The sequence below is a fragment of the Eschrichtius robustus genome, chromosome 7 (assembly GCF_028021215.1).
Source record: "Eschrichtius robustus isolate mEscRob2 chromosome 7, mEscRob2.pri, whole genome shotgun sequence".
NCBI lineage: Eukaryota > Metazoa > Chordata > Mammalia > Artiodactyla > Eschrichtiidae > Eschrichtius > Eschrichtius robustus.
Window position 1 is genome coordinate 138,000,593 of NC_090830.1, and position 25,023 is coordinate 138,025,615.

Below are 25,023 nucleotides of genomic sequence, written 5' to 3' on the forward strand. Positions count from 1 at the left end.
TTGATTATTGATTTAATATTTGCCATGTTCTTGTTAGAGACAAGACACTTTACCAGGCGCTGGAGGTTCAGTAGTAAATTAGACAGACAAGGCTACTGCCCTGTTAAGAACACATATTCTTACCTGAATGACATTGACACTGAATGCTTAAAGGAAGAAAATCATGGTAGGGGAAGCTGAATATTTAATTTTCGTCAAAACATTATTTCTCACCATTTATTTCTTATAGGCCTTGAACCTAACTTTTGACTGAAATAAAGTCCTGGTGATCATCTGTAACTCAAGAGAAATCTAAGAACCTATCTATCTAGCTATCTTCCTGGCTATCAGACCACAAGGGTATGTAATCTGAGAAAAAATGTATACTCTGATGAATATTTCTTTATTACACGATTCTAGAGATAAGTGGGTATGGGCCACTGAGCTGACCAGTCTTTTCAGTCATCTCTAAATTACGATAACAAAACGTAACCACTGGCGAACTAGGAATGGAACGAGCTTTCCTAAGCTCGAGGAAAGGTAGTTAATAAAATCTACAATCCATGCCATTGATACAGGGAAGTATTAGCAGCATCCCTTGGAAACGGGAACTGCAGAGTCCCTACGGCCACTCCTGCATTAGATGCTGCACCGAAAGTCCTAGACAGCAAAGGTAAAAGCGGAATTTGAAAAGTGAAATTAAAGAGCTCGAGAGTAGAAGGAAAGAAACAGATCCTTTTCCTGTTCATCAACTCTTCTGTGGTTCTGCAAGGCAGCCTTGCATCCTTTAAATCAAGTGAAAGACTCTGACAATTTAGATTAAGATGCCTGTAAGAAGTCTCAGAAAGCATTATAAACAAATGATGCCAAAGTGCCTACAAAATATTTACAGACAGTGAAAACTTGGAAATTGTTTTCTCTGGCTTCTGATGTTAAGTATATTCTGCCTCATCTGCTGGATTTTGAAAAATTCATTCAAGATGACATTTACTGGGCTTCCCTGGTGGCGCAGTGGTTGGGAGTCTGACTGCCAATGCAGGGGACACGGGTTCGAGCCCTGGTCTGGGAGGATTCCACATGCCGCGGAGCAACTGGGCCCGTGAGCCACAACTACTGAGCCTGTGCGTCTGGAGCCTGTGCCCCGCAACAGGAGAGGCCGCGACAGTGAGAGGCCCGCGCACCGCGATGAAGAGTGGCCCCCGCTTGCCACAACTACAGAAAGCCCTCGCACAGAAACGAAGACCCAGCACAGCCATAAATAAATAAATAAATAAATACATAAATAAATAAATAAATAAAAGATGACATTTACTAATTTATGCTATTATTGGGAAATATATATTAAAATATTAAATCACAGTAGAATGCAAAACTGTGTTACAATAGTGCATCATGTATGGCAAAGCACCGATACACTAGCAATGTTTGTAAATATTCAGTGGAGTTGAAGCGGAGCAGGACCCTATGGTCCTTCCCCCCCAATGTCCTCAGCCTGCCTTTTGCCTGTGGAAAAAATTTAGCCAAAGAATAAGTTTAATCAGAGAAGTGAGAAAATGCAGAAACAGAGGAAAACAGTCAAAGGAGACCAAATCATAATAGTTTAGTCATTAAGTATAGTCAAGGACCTTTAGTTCCTCCTTAAGGGCTATAGATCATATTCTGAGCCGTATCCCCTGAGCTGTCTTATAGATACTGAAACCCCCGCCAGGTGGAGGAAGTTATTAGCTACATGATGACCAGGCTGGAGCCATGACATAAGCTGCCACAATTCCAAGAACTGGCCTCAAGAAAATGGGAACAAACCTACCCTGGAACTGAAGATTCACTGTACCTAAAACAATCAAGATGATGTTGGTCAGACCACCGATGACCAATTTCAAGATGACCGCCAGAGCTGACTGTATTGCTTCTGCATGTAGCCCCCTTCCTCTGTCTATAAAAGCTCTTACCCACTGGCTGTCACGGGGGGAGTTGGCCTTTGGACAGGCATCCCCCCGCCCCGGTTGCCAGCATCCAAAATAGTTTTCTCAGGAACTGGAGGGAGGCCTGAGTACACTAGCTGGGTGGAGGACAGACACTAAATTGGCCACCGCAAGGCTGAAGTGCCCTTGAGGGTTTCCTGTTACCTCTAAGAGTCAAACACATTTGCATCTTCTCCTGAAATATCTGTTTTTCCATGATAGGAAAGTAGAGTGTCTCCCCCAACTTTCTAAGTAAAATTGGGGACCTGAAAGGTTTATCTGTTTATCCTTTTCCTCCAGAAGTCACGAGGCATGGGGTCACCCCCGCACCCCCAGTCTGAGGGCTGAGGCAGAGGGACAGCGGGGACATCATAGTTTGACTTCCTAGTAAGTTGGGCTGATCGCCAACTAGGAGTGATTAGTCTATTTACACTCTACTCCTCCACACCCACACCTGCACCAGCATCAGGACGTACGATCTCAGGTGAAGTCAGACCGGACCGTTCAGGATGGGCGCTCTGTGGGGACACCATTGTGCTGCCACCTGCGCTGGACCCCAAGGCTCCACAGGGTAGTTCCAAGGAGGAAATGAGAGACCTCTGCCCAGCGTGCTTCCAGATGTCTAACGCTGCGGCCGTAAGATGGAGAACTCCTCCTTACCCAGATATGATGAGTGGCTAAAAAAAAATCAAGCTTTGCCTCAGCGGGGCTGTTTCTTTGTGGAAACAGCAACTCCAAGATGGACACAACTCCGTTACAGTGCTGTCAGAGTCACACGGCTGATGAGAGGCTCAAACAGCACTGAATATTCTCATTTTCAATGGCATGAAGAAGAAAGAAGTATTTTCATGTATTTTATGGCATTCTATATTATACTGTGTAAGTAAAGTCTGTATAACCTAAGTAATGCATGCTCATTAAAAATGAAAAATAAAAGATATTACATCCAGCATCCAGAAATAACCATTATGAACATTTTCGGATGTTTCCTTCCGCATGTGTGTGAACTGTGTGTGTACAATGCTCTCAAAACTGGTACCATCCTGTTCATTCGTGTTGTAACCTGCTTTTAAAAATTTACTAAAACAAAAGCATTCTTTTGTCTAAATAATCTTCCGAATGTGATTCTACTAATGGTTGAAGACTGTTCATTTTTATTGCTATATTGTAACTCACTTAACCAGTTATTTAGTCATGAACATTTGAGATTTTATTTTTCCTTTTGGCATTATAAATTATGAGGTGCTGAATCACTGTGCATATGTATTTGTTCTTCCTTTAACTTGCCATAGAAGGAGAACCACTGAGTGAAATTATATTAATTTTCTCAGAGGAAAATGGAAGCCAACTTCCATGACCCAGTACACATGACACTTAATACCATGTACGAATGGGTGTACATTCTATTGCACTATTGCAAACACCAAGGAGCACCAAGGCTTTTTGAAAGTCTCTGCTAATTTAATAGGGGAGTATTGTATTTGGTGGTTTAAATTTGCATTACCTGAATTACTTGTGAGTAAGCCATATATTGCATAATGACCATTTATAATTATTCTGTGAGTCATCTGTTTATGTCTGTCTTTTATTATGGTGTTAGAATATTGTCCTATTAACAATTCTCTTAAAACTCATTGTGTTAATCTATATGTAGATTGGTATGTCAGTACCACATTTTAAAAAAATGATGTAACTTTAGAATAATAAGTTGGGGACTTCCCTGGTGGTGCAGTGGTTAAGAATCCACCTGCCAATGCAGGGGACATGGGTTCGAGCCCTGGTCCAGGAAGATCCCACATGCCTCAGAGCAACTAAGCCCGTGGGCCACAACTACTGAGCCCACATGCCACAACTACTGAAGCCCGTGCATCTAGAGCACGTGCTCTGCAACAAAGAGAAGCCACCACAATGAGAAGCCTGCACACGACGACGAAGAGTGGTCCCCGCTCGCCGCAACTAAAGAAAGCCCACGCGCAGCAACGAAGACCCAATGCAGCCAAAAATAAATAAATAAATAAGTAAATAAATAAATAAATAAATAAAATAGAATAATAAGTTAAATCCCTCATAGATTTTTTTAAAGTACATATTTGTTCACCTCATGCGTATTTCCATGATCAACAATTTTAAATGATTTTCTCATGTTCCAAAAAGTAATATAATTAGCATTATGTTATATCCATAAATTAATTTGAGAAGAATTGATATGATCACAATGTTCCATTTTCCTATCCAAGCTCACAGTGAGTCTCTCCAGTTGAAAAATATCAAAGTCAGCAAATTCTTTGTTTTCTTTTTTAGGTTTCATTCATAGTGAAGGCTCTGATCTGTATACCTGTGTTGACAGTGTGCCCAGGAACTTTATGCATTGTCAGGGTGTAGAGGGGACTCAGGCTAAGAGAAAACGTGAGGATAAGGTCCCCACGCACTTGCCCAGGTAGAAGAGCGAGGAGACCTGTGGGCGTGTACACGGGCCGCTCCATGGTGATTCAAGTTGAAAAGCTGCCAGAAATCAGTTCATCTAATTGTTAAAAAGCTGCTGATATCAAGCAGAGATGTCTCCATTTAATGTGTTTCTTTTTTTCTGATCATGGGAGGGGAGATTTTAATCAATTTAATTCATTTCCGTTTTTGAAACTATAAATGTTTGCCTTTATTTTTTATCATTTGCTTCCTCAGATTTTCCTTAGTTTTCGCTAAGGAAACTTTTCTAATGCCTTGATTTAAGCTGATTTATGCTGTGCCTATGCTTTCATAGTTCACATATCATTTCTGGCTCTACATTTGCCTTGTAGTACTGTTGGCTACATATTATGACTTCTAATATGGGCACATCACGTTTGGTTATTTTATAAAAGGTTTATTTTGTAATATTGATTTCTGTCTCGTTCATTTATTTTGGGGGGAGTCTTTTAACTTCAAGGCTGCTGGGCATCTCTTTATAGCTTATTTTAAGGTTTCAGTTTTGTCGCACTGTGGCAGGTATATGAATCTATAAAATGACTCTTCGCAATTTCTTGAAGTGTCCTTCATGATATTACTTTTTACTCTTTTTTCTTTAATTTTTATTCTGAAAGTTTTCAACAGTAATATAATAGAGAATAATATAATGAACCCCACGTCCCATCACCCACCCTCCACAATTATCAGCTCATGACTGGGCTTGTTTCATCTTCACACCTGCACTCCTAGCACCCACACCTGGATTACTGATAAAACATAACAGATTTTATTTCAGCTGTATATGTTTCTGCAGGCATCTCTAAAATATACAGGTTCTTTTTAAAAGCATGAGCATAGAACTCTAACAACACCTACAAATTAACAAAATTAATCATTTCTTGGGCTTCCCTGGTGGCGCAGTGGTTAAGAATCTGCCTGCCAATGCAGGAGACATGGGTTCGAGCCCTGGTCCGGGAAGATCCCACATGCCGCGGAGCAACTAAGTCCATGCGCCACAACTACTGAGCCTGCGCTCTAGAGCCCACGAGCCACAACTACTGAGCCCGTGTGCCACAACTACTGAAGTCCGTGTGCCCTAGAGCCCATGATCCTCAACAAGAGAAGCCACTGCAATAAGAAGCCCACGCACTGCAACAAAGGGTAGCCCCCGCTCGCCACAACTAGAGAAAGCCCGAGCCCAGCAACGAAGACCCAAGGCAGCCAAAAATAAATAAATAAAATACATAAATTTAAACAATCATTTCTTTAAATTGTTAAACACTTAGTCAACTGTTCCAGTTTCTCCTGTTGTCTCACAATTTTTTGTATGCCTTGTCCAAACAAGGGTCAAATAAAATCCACACATTTTACTGGGTATGTCTCTTTAAGTCTCTCTTATTCTAAAAGTTGGGTACATTCAGGTGTAATTTATCTACAGTGGAATTCATTCTCTTTGTGTACAGTTCTCTGAATTTCTGCAAAGGCAGTCACGTAACCACCACCACAATCAGATAACTGTCCACAACCCCAAAACCTGCCCTCTGCCCCTTTGTGGTCAGTACCCTCCTCCCACCAATCCCTGGAAACCACTGATCTGTGTTTGGTCTTATAGTTTTTCTTTTCCTAGAACGTCATGAAAAGGGAATCATCTATGATACAAATGTTTGACTCTGGGTTCTTCCACTCAGCATGATCTATTGGGATTCAATCATGTTGCCGCGTGTATTAGAAGTCCATTCCTGGTGGTTTCTGTTGTGGTCCATTGTTTGGATGCGCCCGAGTTTGTCAATCCATGCAATAGTTAATGGCTATTTGGACTGTTCCCAGGTTTTGTTACTCATAAAGCCATTATAAACATTTGTGTACAGGCTTTTGGGTGGAAACATCTCTTTATTACTCTTGGGTAAATACCTAGGAGTGAGATTTCTGGGTATAGAATATATAGCCCTTCCAGTAGGTATGTAGGGACTCTTCATTCCGGATTTTATTTGTGTTTCTCTAATGATAGATAACATTGAGCATATTTTCATGTGCTCATTTGACATTATATATCTTTGTTGGTGATGTGTCTGATCACATATTTTGCTGGGTTATTTGTTTTCCTACTATTGATTTATAAGAGTTCTTTGTATATTATGGATATCAATTCTTTATTAGATGTATGCTTTGCAAATATTTTCTCCCAGTATGTGGCTTTTCTTTTCATTTTATTAGAAGTCATTTCAAAGAGCAACAGTATTTAATTTTGATGAAATCCAATTATCAATGCATTTTATTCTATGGTTCATCTTTTGATGTCACATCTAAAAAAATTCTGCCTAAATCAAGGTCAGAAAATTTTCTTTTATGTTTTCTTTGAGAAGTTCTAGGACTTTGGTTTTTAAAATCAGATTTATAAGCTATTTTGAGTTAATTTTTATATATGATACAAGGTATTTATCAAGGTTTGCTTGTTTATTTTAAAGATGAATGTTCAACTGTTCCAAAACCATTTATTGTAAAGGCAAGTTTTTCTCTACTGAATGCCTTGGCACCTTTGTAAAAAAAACAGTTGACCATGTATGTGTGTGTCTATTTCTGAAGGGTCTATGATCGTGTCCTACTGATCTCTGTTCCTCCGATTTTGCCAGTTCCACAAAGCCTTCATTCTTCTAGCTTTATCATAAGCATTCAAATCTGTTCCATATGAGACCTCCACATTTGCTGTTCATTTTCAACACTGTTGTGGCCATTCTACTTCCTTTGGCTTTCCATATCAGTTATAGAATTAGCTTGTTAATTTCTGTGAAACTGGGATTTTGTTTGGGATTACACAGAATTTATAGATTACTTTGGAGAGCACTGACATCTTAACATTATTGAGTCTTCCAGCCCATTAATACAAAATATCACTCCATATATTAATGTCTTTGATTTCTCCACTCAATGTTTTGTAGTTTTCAGGTTTCATATTTTGTTAGATTAATCCATAAATATTTTCTGGTTTTAGTGCTTTAGTGACACTGCTATTTATCTTAATGTCTAGTTGTTCATTACTGGTCATACAGGGATACAATTGAATTTTCACACTGACCTTGCATCCTGCAACCTTGCTAAATTCACTTATTGGTACTAGCAGCTTCTGGTAGACTCTTTGAGATGGTCGATATGGAAACAATTTTGTCTGCATGTAGAGACAGCTTTATTTCTTCCTTTCCAATCTGTATGCTTTTCATTCTTTTTTTTTCTTTTCTTTTTGTGTTATTGCATTGGTTAGGACTTCAAGTATAATTTTGCAAAGAAATGGTGGAAGCACAAACCCTTGCCTGGTTCTCCATCTTAGAGAGAAAACATCAGGTGCTCACTGTTACATACAATGTTAGATATGGTTCTTTCATAGATGTCCTTTGTCAGTGTAATATTGAGGTATGGCCCTTGAATATCCAGTTTGCTGAAGTTTTTGGGTTTTTTATCATAAAAGAATATTGTATTTTTGTCAAATTCTTTTTCTGCATCTATTGACATGATCATGTGATTTTTATCTTTCATTCTATTAATATGCTATATCACATTTATTGATTTGGATATGTTGAACCAACCTTTCATCATAGGGATAAATCCCACTTGATCGTGGTGTATGATCCCTTTAATGTGCTGTTGAATTTGGTTTGCTAATATTTTTTGAAAATTTATTTTTTAATATAGGCATTTTAGTGCTATAAGTTTCCATCTGAACACTGTTGGAGCTATGCTCTGTGATAATATTTTTAATATTGATTTTCATTTTTATTCAATTCAAAATATTTTGTAATTCTCTTTGTCACTTCCTTTTTGGCCCATGGGTTATTTGGGAGTATTTTTTTAAATTTCCAGATATTTGGCAATTTTTCTGGATATTTTTTCTGTTATTGATTTCTAATTTAGTTATACTGTGGCTAGAGAACAAATTGTGTATATTTTTAATCATTTAAAATTTGTTGACTTTTTTGTGGCTTAGAATAAGGTCTGTATTGCTGAATGTTCCATATATACAAAAAAATATGTATTATATTATTGTTAGGTAGAGTATTCTATAAATGTCAATTTAATCAAGTTACTGGATAGTATTGTATAAATTCTGTAAATCCTTATTGATATTCTGCCTTCTTGCTCTATTAATTTCTGGGAGATGTGTTGAAATTTCCAAACATAATTATGGATTTGTCCATTTCTTTTTTAAGTTTGATTAGTTTTTGTTCACTTATGTTGAAGTTCTTTTGCTAGATGCACACACATTTAGAACTGTTATGCCTTCTTGGTATGTATTTAATTATGAATTTTTAGTTATGGAGTGTCCCTTCTTATTCCTGCAATACTTCTTGTTCTAAATTCTAATTTACCTAATATTAATACAGTACTCCAGTTTTCTTCTGATTTGCATGCTGTATCTTTTCCATGTTTTTACTTTTATCTACTCTAGGTTTTCATATTAAAAATGAGTTTCTTGTGGACATAATATATATAAGGATGAAAATCTTTCCTTTTAATTATAAAGTTTACACCTTTATATTTGTTTATTTCTTTACTTTGGCTTAGTTCTATTTTTATTGAAGTATATAGTTAATTTACAATGTTGTGGTAGTTTCAAGTGTACAGCAAAGTGATTCAGTTATACAGATATGTATATATTCTTTTTCAGCTTCTTTTCCATTATAGGTTATTACAAGATATTGAGTATAGTTCTCTGGGCTATACAGTAGATCCTTGTTGTTTATTTTATATATAGCAGTGTGTATATGTTAATCCCAAACTCCTAATTTATCTCTCCCCCCATCCCCACTATCATCTTTGGTAACCATAAGTTTGTTTTCTAAGTCTGTGTGTCTATTTCTGTTTTGTAAATAAGTTCATTTGTATCTTTTTTTTAGATTCCAAATATAAGTGAAATCATATATTATTTGTCTTTCTCCATCTGACTTACTTAATATGATAATCTCTAGGCCCATCCACATTGCTGTAAATGTCATTATTTCTTTCTTTTTTATGACGGAGTAACATTCCATTGTATATATGTACCCCATCTTCTTTATCCATTCTTCTGTCCATAGACATTCAGGTTGCTTCCATGTCTTAGCTATTGTAAATAGTGCTGCTATGAACATTGGGGTGCAAGTATCTTTTTGAATTAGAGTTTTTTCCAGACGTATGCCCAAGTGTGGGATTGCAAGATCATAGAGTAACTCTACTTCCAGTTTTTTAAGGACCCTCCACACTGTTGTCCATAGTGGCTGCACCAATTTACATCTCCACCACCAGTGTAGGAGGGTTCCTTTTGCTCCATACCCTCTCCAGAATTTATTATTTGTAGACATTTTAATGATGGCCATTCTGACTGGCATGAGCTGATACCTCACTGTAGTTTTGATATACATTTCTCTAATAATTAGTGATATTGAGCATCTTTTCATATGCCTGTTGGCCATCTGTATGTCTTCTTTGGAGAAATGTCTATTTAGATCTTTTGCCCATTTTTTTATTGGGTTGTTTGTTTTTTGATATTAAGCTGTATGAGCTGTTTGTATATTTTGAAAATTAATCTGTTGGTAGCATCGTTAGCAAATATTTTCTCCTAGTCTGTAAGCTGTCTTTTTGTTTTATTTATGGTTTCCTTTGTTATGCAAAAGCTTTTAAGCTTAATTAGGTCCCATTAGTTTAATTTTGTTTTTACTTCCATTACTCTAGTAGATGGTCCAAAAATATATTGCTGCAATTTATGTCAAAGAGTGTTCTGCCTATGTTTTCCTCTAGGAGTTTTATGATATCCAGTCTTACATTTAGGTCTTTAATCCATTTTGAATTTATTTTTGAAAATGGTGTTAAAGAATGTTCTCATTTCATTCTTTTACACGTAGCTGCCTGGTTTTCCCAGCACCACTTATTGAAGAGACTGTCTTTTCTCCATTGTATATTCTTGCATCCTTTGTCATAGATTAATTGACCATAAGTGTGTGGGTTTATTTCTGGGCTCTCTACCCTGTTCCATTGATCTATGTGTTTGTTTTTGTGCTAGTACCATACTGTTTTGATTACTGTAGCTTTTTATCAATAGTATAAAGTCAGGGAGCGTGATTCCTCTAGCTCCATTCTTCTTTCTCAAGATTGTTTTGGCTATTCAGGGTCTTTGTGTTTCCATACAAATTAAAAATTTTTTTGTTCTAGTTCTGTGAAAAATGCCACTGGTAATTTGATAGGGATTGTACTGAATCTGTAGATTTCCTTGAGTAGTATGGTCATTTTAACAATATTGATTCTTCTAATCCAAGAACATGGTATAGCTTTCCATCTGCTTGTGTCATCTTCAATTTCTTTCATCAGCATCTTACAGTTTTTGGAGTACAGGTCTTTTGCCTCCTTAGGTAGGTTTATTTCTAAGTATTTTATTCTTTTTGATGCAAAGGTGAATGGGATTGTTTCCTTAATTTCTCTTTCTGATATTTTATGGTTAGTATATAGAAATACAACAGATTTCTGTATATGAATTTTGTATCCAACAACTTTACCAAATTTGTTGATGAGCTCTAGTAGTTTTCTGGTAGCATATTTAGGATTTTCTATGTATCTGCAAACAATGACAGTGTTACTTCTTCTTTTTCCAATTTGGATTCCTTTTATTTCTTTTTCTTCTCTGATTGCTGTGGCTAGGACTTCCAAAACTATGTTGAATAAAAGTGGCAAGAGTGGGCATCCTTGTCTTGTTCCTGATCTTATAGGAAATGCTTTCAGCTTTTCACAATTGAGTATAATGTTACCTGTGGGTTTGTAATATATAGCCTTTATTATGTTGAGGTATGTTCCCTCTATGCCGACTTTCTGAAGAATTTTTATCATAAATGGATGTTGAATTTTATCAAAAGCTTTTCCTGCATCTACCGAGACGATCACATATGGTTTTTATTGTTTAATTCGTTAATGTGGTGTATCACATTGATTGATTTGCAGATATTGAAAAATCCTTGCATCCCTGGGATAAATCCCATTTGATCATGGTGTATGATCCTTTAACACGTTATTGACCACGGGAGTTTTGCAGAAACTAATGCCTGTGGCGATAATACGTCTCCAGTCAATAATGTTAATGTATTGTTTGAGTCAGTGGGCTAGTATTTTGTTGAGGATTTTTGCATCTATGTTCATCAGTGATATTGGCCTGTAATAGTCTTTTTTTGTGATATCTTTGTCTGGTTTTGGTGTCAGGATGATGGTGGCCTCATAGAATGAGTTCAGAAATATTCCTTCCTTTGCAATTTTTTTTGAATAGTTTCAGAAGGACAGGTGTTAACTCTTCTCTAAATGTTTAGTAGAATTCACCTGTGAAGTTAACTGGTCCTGGACTTCTGTTTTTTGGGAGTTTTAAAATTACTGATTCAATTTTGGTACTGGTAATTGATCGGTTCATATTTTCTATTCCTTCCTCATTCACTCTTGGGAGATTCTACCTTTCTAAGAATTTGTCTGTTTCTTCTAGGTTGTCCATTTTATTGGTGTATAGTTGCTCATAGTAGTCTCTTATGATCCTTTGTATTTCTGCAGTGTTGGTTGTTGGTTGTAACTTCTCCTTTTTCATTTCTGATTTTATTGATTTGGGCCCTCTCCCTTTTTTTCATGATGAGTCTGGCTAAAGGTTTATCAATTTTGTTTACCTTTTCAAAGAACAAGCTTTGAGTTTCATTGATATTTTCTACTGCTTTTTAAGTCTCTGTTTCATTTATTTCTGCTCTGATTTATGATTTATTTATTTAATTTAAGATTTATCATAAATCTTTATGATTTATTTTTTTATTAGTTTTGGGTTTTGTTTGTTCTTCTTTCTCTGGTTGCTTTAGGCATAAGGTTAGGTTGTTTATTTGATATTTTTCTTAGTTCCTGAGGTAAGCTTGTATTGCTATAAACTTCCCTTTTAGAATTGCTTTTGCTGCATCCCATAGGTTTTGGATCATCATGTTTTCAATTTCATTTGTTTCTAGGTATTTTTTGATTTCCTCTCTCTTTTTTTCAGTGATCCATTGGTTGTCAGTAGCATATTGTTTAGCCTCCATGTGTTTGCATTTTTTTGCAGTCTTTTCTCTTATAGTTGATTTCTAGCCTCATAGCATTGTGGTCAGAGAAGACACTTGATATGATTTCAGTTTTCTTAAATTTACCAAGGCTTGCTTTGTGACCCAGCATGTGATCTATCCTGGAGAATGTTCCATGTGAACTTGAAAAGAAGGTTTATTCTGCTGCTTTCAGATGGAATGTTTTATAAATATAAATTAAGTCTATCTGGTCTAATGTGTCATTTTAAGGCCTGTGTTTCCTTATTGATTTTCTGTCTGGATGATCTGTCCATTGATGAAAGTGGGTGTTAAAGTCCCCCCCTATTATTGTGTTACTGTTGATTTCTCCTTTTATGTCTGTTAACATTTGCCTTATATATTTAGGTGTTCCTACATTGGGTGCATGTATATTTAAAATTGTTATATCTTCTTCTTGGATTGATCCTTTGATCATTCTGTAGTGTCCTTCTTTGTCTCCTGCTACAGTTTTTATTTTACAGTCAATTTTGTCTGAAAAAGTATTGCTACTTCAGCTTTCTTTTGATTTTCATTTGTGTGGACAGCCTTTTTCCATCCTCTCACTTTCAGTCTGTATGTGACTCTACACCTTTTTATTTAAATATACCATATTGTAGTTATTATTTTTTAAATTATTTACTTCTTCTGTGCTTTGATCTTTTGTTCTCTTTTTCTGACTGATTTAGGTTGAGTATTTGTTATGATTCCAATTTTATTGTTTATTGTTAATCTATTGTTTTATTAGTTATAACTCTTTAATTCTTAAGTGGTTGCTATATGCTTTACAATATGTATTTTAATTAATTAGAGTTCACCTTCAAATAATATCACACCACTTAATGTATGATGAGAGCCTTGCAGTTATATCCTTCCAATTCCTTCCTCCCATCCTTTGTGATTCTTGACATTGTTTTGATTTCACATATGCTATATGCACATACTACATCACTCACCATTACTTATCCTTATACAGTTAATTATCTTTTGGAGCAATTAAAAACAAGGCAAAATATATATTTTACCTTAATGTACTCTTTATTTCTTTGTACAGATTCAAGTTCCTCTCTATTATATTAGTTCTACTTGATAAGCTTCTTCATAATTTCTTGAACTGCAGGTCTACCGACAATTAATTCTTTTCAGTTTTAGTTTGGGAAAAATCTTCATTTCACCTTAGTTTTTGATAATTGTTTTTGCTTTATATAAAGTTCTTGACTGAGATATTTTTAGTTCAGTCTTTTAAAGATGTCACTTTGTTGCTTTGGGGTTTGTATAGATTCTGACAATACAACTCCTGCAATTTTAAATTTTTGTTACTATCTCTGTAATGTGCCTTTATTTCCCTGTTTGTCTTCAAGATTTTCTCTTAATCTTTGAAACAGAAGTTTGAATATGTTTTGCCTCATTTTCAGTCTTGGGGTTTTCTAAGTCTCTTGGATCCATGTTTTGATAACTTTTATTAATTATTTATTACCTTTGGTCACTATGACTTCAAATGTTTTTTTCCCCCTCATTTTCTCTCCTCCTGAAACTTCAATTATATGTATGTTAAACCATTTGATATTATCTCATAGCTCTGGGAAAGTATGCTCCATTTTTTCACTGTTTTCTCTTTGTGTTACAATTTTAGTAGTTTCTGTAGACCTAACTTTAAATTCATTCATACTTTCCTTGGCTGTATCACATCTACTCATGAGTCCACCAAAGTAATTCCTCATTTCTGACACCACGTTTTATTTTTTCTAGTATTTCAGTTTGGCTTTCTTATCTTTTCCATATCTCTGATGAAATTCTCTATCTTTTCATGCATGTTGCCCTCCTTTTCCATTAGACTCATTAATATATTAATCATAGTTATTTCAAAGTCCCTGTCTGAAAGTTCCAAAATATGCCATCTTAGGATCTGGTTCTGTTGCTTACTTTATCTCTTGACAATGGTTTATCATTTTTTGCTTTGTGTGTCTTGTAACTTTTTTATTCAATGCCAGACATCATGATTAGAACAATAGAGAATGAGGTAATTAGGATTTACTCCTGGAAATGGGCACACCCTTTCTTCTGTCAAGCTGAATGAGATGTGTCAATGTATTCAGGTGTTGACCTGGATTTGAATTTTGTTGCCACAGTTTCCTACCATGCCCTAGAGGCTTCAAAATCCTTTAACGATGCCTTTTTCTTAGAGTAAGTTCTAGGGTGTCTGATAGTCTTAATATTTGTGTCCCCCTTAACTTTCAGCCATCCCCATATTCCTGCATCACAGAAAAGGGTCACTCTCCATGCCCGGTCCCTGCACCAGTGGTAGATGGCTGTTGCTTTTACTCATATTTGTAAGGCTGGCTATAGGGCAGGATGTCTTGGCCTGTGTCAGTCTTAAATAACCTTGTTTTCTGGGCTTCCAGCATGAGAGTTTCCTAGTGTTTCAGCTTCTTTTAACTATATGAGGGATTTTGAAATAATTTGTATCCTCAGATTTCTCAATTCTCCTCTTCCCAATTTTACCAACATAATTTGAGGTTACGTATTCAGATTATAATTATTCTTTTCAGCTTCAGTTTGGGGGAAAAAAGTTGCTTAGAAATTTTCAGTCATTCCTGTAACCAAATTAATGAATGTTTACATATATTCTATGTTATTGACAAAAATTGTTGACGATTATAGATAGTTTGAAACCTGACTTCCCCATTCTTAGCTCTTGCTTTTGATTCATTTCTCAATTAGTGGAGGAAACTGAAGAGAAAAAAAAATTTTATGATATGTTTTTCCCGAATTTTTCATAGTCTATAAAAGAATTCTAAAGTGATAGTATTGTCATAATTTGAAAATTAAGGGAAACATAAAGCTTAAATCTGTTTCTTTAAAAATCTTACTGGTAATTGCTTGAGAAAATAGGATCAGTATGAACATATTCTAAATCACCTTATAAAACAAAAATAAACAAAATCAAACAAAACATACATGGCACAGCAAAAGAATAAAAACAGACTAAAATAAAGAAGTAACAAAACACTATAAAAAACAGGATATAATAATATGACAGAAGAAATATAAAAATAGGAATTCAAATATAGGTACGCTAAACTCCATTTTTAAAAGGCAAAAGAAGAGACTGTGCCTTTAAATGACTGACCTAAGCTTAAAACAAAAGACAAGGTAAACACTGATAAGCAAGATAAAATAGAAATGTAGAGTGACAGCAACATTAACTTGAGACAAAGGAGAACTTGAGGTAAGAACATTAGACGTGAAAAAAGTCTATCCATTTGTTGTTTGAGAAGGTCTTTTCCTTGCTTATGCATATGGATGCCTTTCTTGTTGGGCATATATTACTTTGATCACAAACGTTTTTCCTCCTAATTCTCTAAAGTTTTCCCCATTAGGTGATCACATCTAGTGCTGTACATTGATCTGAAGCGGAGCCCACTTCTGTGTTCCTGGAAGGAGTGGCTCTCCCATTCGTAAACTCCACTAGGATACAGTGAGCAAGGTATATGGCATGGCCACATTTAATATGTCTGCCACATTGTATTTGTTTTTCAAGGAGATCAAATCAACATCGATGTGTTGTTTGCTCTCTATCTCACTGTCACCTTCTCATGATTATCATCCCTTTGTTCACTGCCACAGCTACACATGCTTGAGAATCCGTCTATGTTGTTTGCCATCATCCAGTTCAAACCGTCTTGCCACGTGATTTCATGCCTGCGCCAGCTCACTTTCGATTTTTCTTTTATTGCTTTTCTATAAAGCTCTTTTGTTCATATTAAGGTAAACTGAAAGGTGATTTATGCAAAATGCTTACAAGCTCCTGTGCAAAAGCTGTTTCCCAGATTTGTCTTTCTTCTGCATCTTTTGAGTAAACAAATCTTTCATGAAGCAGAACAGTTTCTGTTGTCCCACCTCATCTTCCACTTTCCCTCCCTCTCTCTCTAGTCATCTTTGAATGGCACAGCCAGTATTTTTTTTCCAACAAGATATGGGTAGAATCAGGCTCTTTGATCTCCAGCCAAAAGGCAATGTGATATAGACAAATCTCCAGTTTCCAGCAAACTATAATGCCACGTGTCCTTACTGGACAGAAGCTGAGTAAATTATTCTCCTGCTTGATACTCTGAATCTAAGTACTTGTATTTCTTAATAGCTTGAAGGACTCTGAAGTTCTTATTTTTAGAAGTGAAGAACAGGGATGCTTTGAAAAGCACGATTTCCACGCTGGCCCTACTCCCACCTCTACTTGTGATAAACCTCATATCCTTAGAAGCAATGCAAGCCCATTTCTCCCTGGGATAAAGAGGGACTTAGCACTGCATGGGAGAAGGGAGATGTTGAGATTGGAGACAAAGTGATGGGGTCTCGTCCTAAGTGCAGAGACTCCTGAAGAGGAGGGGGTGCCTGTGTCCTCATGAGTTCTCGCCTTTCCTGCATCAACCTCTGAGGACTGGGAATGAATGAGTCCCAGCTTATTTCTCAGTTCAACCCATTCACACTGTAATTAGGGATAATTCCTTAAAAAGCCACTAAATTATTCACTGGAGACTTTAGTTTCCAGTACAGTTGTAACTTTGCATATTTTTGGACGCTTGTATTTATTTTTCGGTGAGAAGACTCGGCCCCTTCTTTGTCTGCTCTGCTTCCTGAGGACAAATTTACACTTTCCTGAAGAAACCATGGCTCCCAAGTTGAAAAATGATGGAACATCCCAGGACACTCTGGAGAGCGCCCAGGACTTACAACACAGGTCCCGTGGGATAATGGGATTCATCTTGCACAAAGTGGCCCTGAGTTGGGCCACCACTGCCGCATCCCACCACCCACTCTCCTCCTTGGTTTAGGCTGCTTGGCTGCTTGTCGTCACCTGATGAAACATTTGTCATGAGTTTGTGACTTTACATGTTCTACTCCTCCATTCCCTCTCCTGCCCTGGTCAAGTTCTGCTGATCTCTGTGGTCTGTGTCAGGTACATCATCCCCTGGAGACCTTCCCTGATGACCCTCCCGAGACCCTCCTTGGACGTCTGCAGAGAGCCCCTAGGACGGCAGTGCTGGGTAATGATCTACAGAGTGCACTTCCCCAGGAGAACATGAGCTGTGAGGGCGCCTAGCGGAGCCCACGTCTGCACCGCCTGCAGGGGAGGGAGCTCCTCTGATGAATGCAGGTGGGAACACGACTGACCTTCACGCTTCTAAGTGGCCATCAGGCTTTCTTCAGGTCTGAGTATAACGGCAAATCATTACCTCTATCGTCAACATAAGTGAGTCTAGTATATATCAAAAATAAAGTCCTTCAAAACATTTATCAAATTTTAGATGAGTTACCCAAATTCATTCAAGTGGTGCTAATGTTATATGAGACGCTGCTGCAGTGCAGTTACTTCTTAACCAACCACAGATCAGGAGGGGAGCAATATTCACATAAGCCTCAGAGGTCACCCACCCGACGTCCCTGCCCATCACACCTTCTAACTCAGTTCAACAGACCACATGCTTATTGAAACAAAACCACTTTCTAGTGTCACATCACTGGAGCTCACGGTACGTAATGCCACTGTCAAGAACGATTATTACACAAATGTACTATCCATCCAAGAAAGGAGAATGTAAAGAGCCTGTTTAACATGAGGCGAGTCGGTCAGAATGGCCGTCATCAAAACTCTACAAACAACAAATGCTGGAGAGGGTGCGGAGAGAAGGGAGCCCTCCTGCACCGTTGGTGGGAATGTACACTGATACAGTCACTATGGAGAACAGTATGGAGGTTCCTTAAAAAACTAAAAATAGAACTACCATACGACCCAGCAAGCCCACTACTGGGCATATATCCTGAGAAAACCATAATTCAAAAAGACACATGCACCCCAATGTTCATTGCAGCACTATTTACAATAGCCAGGACATGGAAGCAACCTAAGTGTCCATCGACAGATGAATGGATAAAGAAGATGTGGCACATATATACAATGGAATATTGCTCAGCCATAAAAAGAGATGAAATTGAGTTATTTGTAGTGAGGTGGATGGACCTAGAGTCTGTCATACAGAGTGAAGTAAGTCAGAAAGAGAAAAACAAATGCCGTATGCTAACACATATATATGGAATCTAAAAAAAACCAAAAATGGTTCTGATGAACCTAGGGGCAGGATAGGAATAAAGATGCAGACGTAGAGAATGGACTTGAGGACAAGGGAAGGGGGAAGGGTAAGCTGGGACTAAGTGAGAGAGTAGCATGGACATATATACAGTACCAAATGTAAAAGAGATAGCTAGTGGGAAGCAGCCGCATAGCACAGGGAGATCAGCTCAGTGCTTTGTGACCACCTAGAGGGGTGGGATGGGGAGGGTGGGAGGGAGACACAAGAGGGAGGGGATATGGTGATATACGTATGCATATAGCTGATTCACTTTGTTATACAGCAGCAATTAACACAACATTGTAAAGCAATTATACTCCAATAAAGATGTTAAAAAAATCTAAAAAAAAAATTAAATTAAATTAAAAAATAAAATGAGGTGAGTCTGACTCCCTCTCCTGGTTCTCCTGGAGTTCTTATAGTGCTTCATTGATTAACTGAAAGGGGATCAATAAAATATATCTAAGATTCTAAGGCAATTTGCTTCTGAATATAACAACTTACAAGATGGGTCAACTTCAAATATCAATCATATAATATATTCATACATTATATATTAATATAGTGTATATAAATATTTATATTTATAAATGCATAACTTTATATAATGTAAATCAATATAATATTTAAATTTATCAATTTATAGCAAGAAATAAGATTTAATAGCAATTATAACAATAACTTTTAACAACATATCTGAAAATTTACATGTAAAATGTTTTAATGAGGCTATATTTTCTCATTAATTACATTAAAATTGAAACAATGTATCTTAACTTTTAACTGACTGGGAGCTGACCCTACCTTCCACCTTTACTTGCTCCCCCTTCCAGGTTCTCAGTTAAGCAGTTAGTAACATGTAAACAACACCCTAAATGTGTTCTTTGGACTAACGGTCATTTAATACATGTTTCTAGAATAGTAATTTCTAAGAATCTGAAATGTATCAAAAAATCAAAATTTTCATGAAACAGTTCAGAAACCCCATCTCAGAACAAACGCATTTGACTGTTAGTAAAATACCTCTGAGCACAGATACATTATTCTCCAGAAGATAAGTAAAGCGTGTTATATTCTTATGGTTCATGAGTCCAAAAAAAAAAAAAAAAAATCCAAGGAAGAATAAAAGCAGAAATTTGACAAATGTTAGATGGGGCAGACAGTTAATCTATGATCCACCATGTTAGTAAGAAATATTATTTTATTTTGTCCTTTAAAAAAGCTTAGTCAAAAAGTCAAAAGGTAAAATTAACATGAATATGCTTTAAGTATGAAATAGGTGCCACACAATGGCAAGTAAAAATGTCCATATGATATAAAAGCTATGATAATTTGCCATAAGCTTCTTCGACAAAATTGGTAGTTAGCATGTTCACATGCTATGAGTTTCCTAAGAGGACAGAGGTATAATGCAAATGTCTACATGATATTAAAGAGTGAGCTGACAGGAGGAAAGGTCACTCAAAGCTTTTGTTGGAACAGTTAAACTAATTTCACTGTTTTTTCAACTAAATGTACTGATTATTTTGGTGACAGCATTGCCAGTGTATTAGGAAAGTAGAATATTATCCTTTCATATACTGAAAAAGACGTCTAAAGCCCTGGAATACCATATATTACATGTTATCTGATCATCTTTTGTCATCATTCAATTAAAAAGGATATGTGATCATCTTAGTGTAGAATGTTTATAAGCGTATGTATATATGACGCTTATTCAGATTTTAACAACTCAGTAATAGATGATTACAAGGACAGAAGGCAAGTTTCAGTCAAGAATCATTAAGGCCTATGAAAAAACCCAAGAGTTGAGTGTTCTTCCTGACTTATTACTAAACAGGACACATAGCAAATTATAATACAGAAGGTAGAAAGAGAAGGAAATAAATATGTCTCCTAAACCAGCACTGAACTATGCACAGATACGTGTCCTTATTACTAAATTTTAGAGCTACATATTGGGACAATCTTGGTAGGTAGGAAATTACAAGGAAGATAATATAATTCTGCAGTCATAAAATATTCCGTAATGGAAGGTATTGCAAGATAATTTAGGCATGAGCAACATTTGCTTCTGTAATATGATCATATATCAAGGTGATTTTAAAAATCAATTAAAAAATTCATAAGATGATTTTATTCTCTTGTTACTATATAGGTTTATTATACCGTCTTTCAACCAGGGATTATTTCATGGGAGTCTGTTCCAGGACAAATGTTCTTTCAGGTCACGAGACTCCAAAGAGAGAACAAAATCCATCTTCCAAACAGCACACATTTATAGACCATCGCCAGTATCACCCCATATTCATGAAGGCGAAACGTATAAAAATCTTAAAGGTGCCTGTGTCCTGCGGACCAGGGAGCTATGTACCTCACCCCCGATAAAGAACATTTTTTAAATGAGTTGCCTGATCAATTAGGGCTCCTACTAAGAGCTATCAGCAGGAGATTTGGTCCAATTCTAAAAACAGAGCACCAAAAATATGATTCTGTACAAATCCCCTCAGCCATCTCTTTGCCTTAAAACAGATTCCATTCTCCAAAAACACAGTGAATAATCTACCCCAAACTCAATTTCATTATGAAAAGGAATCATGCCCATGAAAAAAGAAATTATATTTTACTGAAAGAATTTGAAAGAATTGTTCCATTAAAGTGGCAAACATAGTTTTCATACCCAAAGCTACTTTGTAGCTACAGCAAGCAAACAAACAAAAAACAACCACACATTTTTACAGCTATTTGGGCACCAACCTGGGATGGGCTGAGGTGCTAACACCACTGTGGGAAGAGGCCTAGAGGCAGGAGCTGGCCTGGACAGAGACACGGCTACTTGATTTGCCAACAGTTGAGGCTTCTCATGCCCATGGAACAATCTTGATTCCTCAGGATATATCCATGTTGAGTCCAGAGCAAAGGCATTATTAAAAAAGATCTGTCCAAAGAGAAAGCAAGCATAACATTTAAGACCATGCACATAATAAAAGCTTAAGACTGTAAAATACTTGTCTTACATTGAATATTGGAGATTCTATGCATGGAGATTCTATAAAGCCACTATCTTAAAACCTGAAGGTCCACGGGTCTCTGATACCAATCACCTTCTAGTCAAGTCTCCTGGGCTGGTCTTCAGCTATTGACTTGGTTAGTTCATCCCAGCAGCCAGTTAACAGATACAGAATCACCCCAGTGAGATAAGCAGTGGGTTGTAGAACAAGTCACTGTACTACTTTCTATTGGTTTTCAGGTAAACAAAGTGTAGCCAGTATATCTGAATTCAAAAGCCAAGATAAACCATCAGAAAGATGAACACTCAAAGCAATAATACCAAGGAAAACTTACTTTTAAAATGTACACTTGAGTTATATAAGGTTTAAGGCTAGATTCTGAACAATAGTTATGGATTTAAAAACTGAAAAATTCAAAAAGTAGATTCTGATTCAGAAGTAGCAATTTTATATTATCCTATGAAATCCAAATATTTTAAGCTAAAACAAAATCCCCCCCCACCACCATCTACTGGTGCTTTTGAACAGACCAATCTTATTCTGAAAAGATTTCTCTCCAGACCTAGATGGTTGATCTACTGCAATTAGAAACTAGAAATACACAGTGATTTCTGTTATGGAAGTACCCAACAACTTAAAAATTAATAGCCCATTTATCCAATCAGACTAGCTGCATTTTTACCTTACAATTAGGTATCCTTTTGTCTATCCAACTTTTCCCAATGGGAAGTGGAAGAGAAGATGGGCAGACATGTGGGAAAATGGGCACCAATTCCACAGTGGAAGAGGGGGACAGTCCAATCGATGGAGAATGACCACCAAACAGCCACTGAAACCCAAGAAAAGAGAAGGGTGTGCTCATTAGCCTATATCAATCAACTCTACTTTGTACCAATAGATGCTGGGATAGCTGCTCTAAAAGGGAATTTTAAAATGCATGTATTTGATTATGAGAAAAATCTCCTTTTTCCCAGTCCAAAAAAACCCCCACAAATATTCCAAAATTCTAAAAATTTATAAAAATTTTCATATCTGAATCATCACAATGCATTTACAACACTGCTTTCTGTAATATTAAGAAAGAACTTCTAAGCACAAAACCATGAGAACATGGTAAGAAATGGATTTCTGCCCTGAGAACATGAGAAACCACAATGGAAAGGTGAAATGCTGGGTATTCCTTTTATAATTCTTGAATTCTTTTTATAAGCAAGCAGAGAGCTATATTTTATGATATTCTTTTCCATATAACATTTTATATTAATTATATTTATCATTTTAAAAACAGGCACAAGTAATATTTTCAAAATAAGAGGTTAAGATCAAAGTTTCCCAAGGTTCGCAAATGCAAATAGATTCCAAGGCAAAGAAAACATAAATGAGCTTATCACATAACTGAAGATCCCAATGCACAGAATAAAATAGCAAACGTTGAAAGGGGGCAGACAATTTAGGAGACAGTCTCTCTAATTAAATTAACTGAATCTTTATCAGTGGAGAATAAGATCATTGTTCAATGGTATGGAATACTTCAATACGTATTTGTTTTAAAATCATAAAAGCATTTTTGAATTTCCTGTTATGTGAAAATGTTCTTCTGGTTTAAATAGTTATTTAACAGACAATATGGTAGCACAAAATATTTTAAAGATTAATACTAAGTTTTGGGGAGATTTTTTGTTTTAAATTTACACAAGAAAAAAAAATGCATTTTCTATACAGAAAAAAAAAAAAAAAATGTAGTTCCTTGACATCATATACCTCTAGTGGTAGCACTCGGATATGACAACCCCTTCGAAATATCAAAAAAGCTACCAACGCTTATTCAAAAAAACCCCAACATGAACTGCATCACACATCAAAGTACCATATCCAGTACCACATATGTGATGTATCATTACGTGTAAAGACCAGTTTAGGAAGAGTTAACAACATCTTTTAGAAAAGCTCACAATATAATATTGGAATTAAATTAATTATGTGGTGTATTCTAACATCCACTCGTTTGAATATGCTAATTAGGACAGTCATTGGAATAAAATACATGTTATTCTCTGATTTAAATGCATCTGCCTAGTTAGATAGCAAACAATGGATCTTGCCAAAACCAGCTTCCCTTGCTCTGTTACACCATTAATCAAAGGCACAGTCACTTTTTCTTTTTAATTCCAGGTTTTAAACGCCAAACTCTTCTAAAGTGCAATATGACACTAGGTAATTTGGTGGACTCAGGCAGACCTAGGGTGGGAGTGGAAATCACCGGCAGCATTTCTCAGTATTAAAGGCAGGATTTCCCTGCAAGCTTCCATTGGCTTGCATTTTCTTAAGCATTGTCCTGAGTCTATTTTCAAATGAAAAAAAAAACTAGATCAGAATCAGAAATAGCTATTGATTCCCAGCTTGCTTTCCAAGCCTGGCAGAGACTGTAAAAGTATTAACTTCTATTCGGTAAGTCGGCCACAGTTCGCAGCAGAAACGCCGGGCTCCGGAGGCGGTACTTAAGCACCGCGCTCTGGACAACGACCCCGGCCCGGGCGAAAGTTGTGGCCAAGGCGGTCCCAACTCTGGGCTTGGGGTGCGGGTCTCCAAACTGCTCGGCTGAGAGACCGGGAAGACATACTGCAAAAACTGCCTTGAGGCAGAACGGGACGTCGAAGCATGAACTTTGTTGCCGAGGCATGGCTGCCAGGCTGCGCCGTGATGGGCTGGGGAGCCGAGGACCACCGCGGGAGGAAAGAGCGCAAGCCACAGGGCCGGAGCCGCCGGAGCGGGGCGAGGGCCGCGCCCAGGGGCCAGGGGGGAAGCCGGCGACCCCGAACCCGGGGCCGGGGGCCGGGGGACACGTTACCTGCCCGTTGAGCAAGGGGTAGTGGTGCACAGCTGCGGCGGCGGCGTGGTCTGGCGCAGAGGGCAGCGGCAGCAACGGCAGCCAGCCGGGCAGCCCCGGGAGCAGCGGGGCGGCGGAGGGCTGGGCCGAGGCAAGCAGCCCCGGCGGGGGCGCGACCCCGGCGCCCAGCCGGAGCAGCCCGGCCGAGCCGGGGACCATCCAAACCCAGGGCGGCGGCGGCGGCGGCGGGTCTGCATTCATCGGCCAGAGGAGAGGCTGCCGCCGCCGAGGCTGCTGCGGCTGCTGCAGCTGCCGCCGCCGCCGCTGGAGCCTGGCGCCCACCAGCATCCTACATCCCCGCGCGGGCGGCGGCTGCGGGCGCGGCGGGGGCGGCGGGCGCCAGAGGCACGGGCAGGCGGCGGCGCGGGCTCCGGAGCGAACTCACTTGGTTCCGCTGCGCGGCCGCACGCTCCGCCCCTGCCCCGCGCCGGGAGCCCCTCCTCCTCCTCCTCTGCTCGCGCTGCCGCCCGCGCCGCCGCCGCCGCCCCCCAGGCCCGGCCCCGGCTCGCAGCGTCCCGGGTACCGGGCTCCCGCCAGCACTCACCC

The 25,023-nt window shown here is 38.0% G+C and overlaps 1 protein-coding gene across 1 annotated transcript in view; it reads right to left on the bottom strand.

Annotated features, from left to right (window-relative positions):
• Positions 1 to 24,765, bottom strand: part of TCERG1L (transcription elongation regulator 1 like) — a 195,311-nt gene extending 170,546 nt beyond the window's left edge. The window contains exons 1-3 of the mRNA XM_068549107.1: positions 24,439 to 24,765; positions 22,273 to 22,419; positions 21,337 to 21,517 (exon numbers count right to left, since the gene is read on the bottom strand). Coding sequence (XP_068405208.1) covers positions 21,337 to 21,517; positions 22,273 to 22,419; positions 24,439 to 24,765 — 655 coding nt within the window. The remainder of the gene's footprint in view (positions 1 to 21,336; positions 21,518 to 22,272; positions 22,420 to 24,438) is intronic.
• Between the last annotated feature and the right edge of the window lie 258 nt (positions 24,766 to 25,023).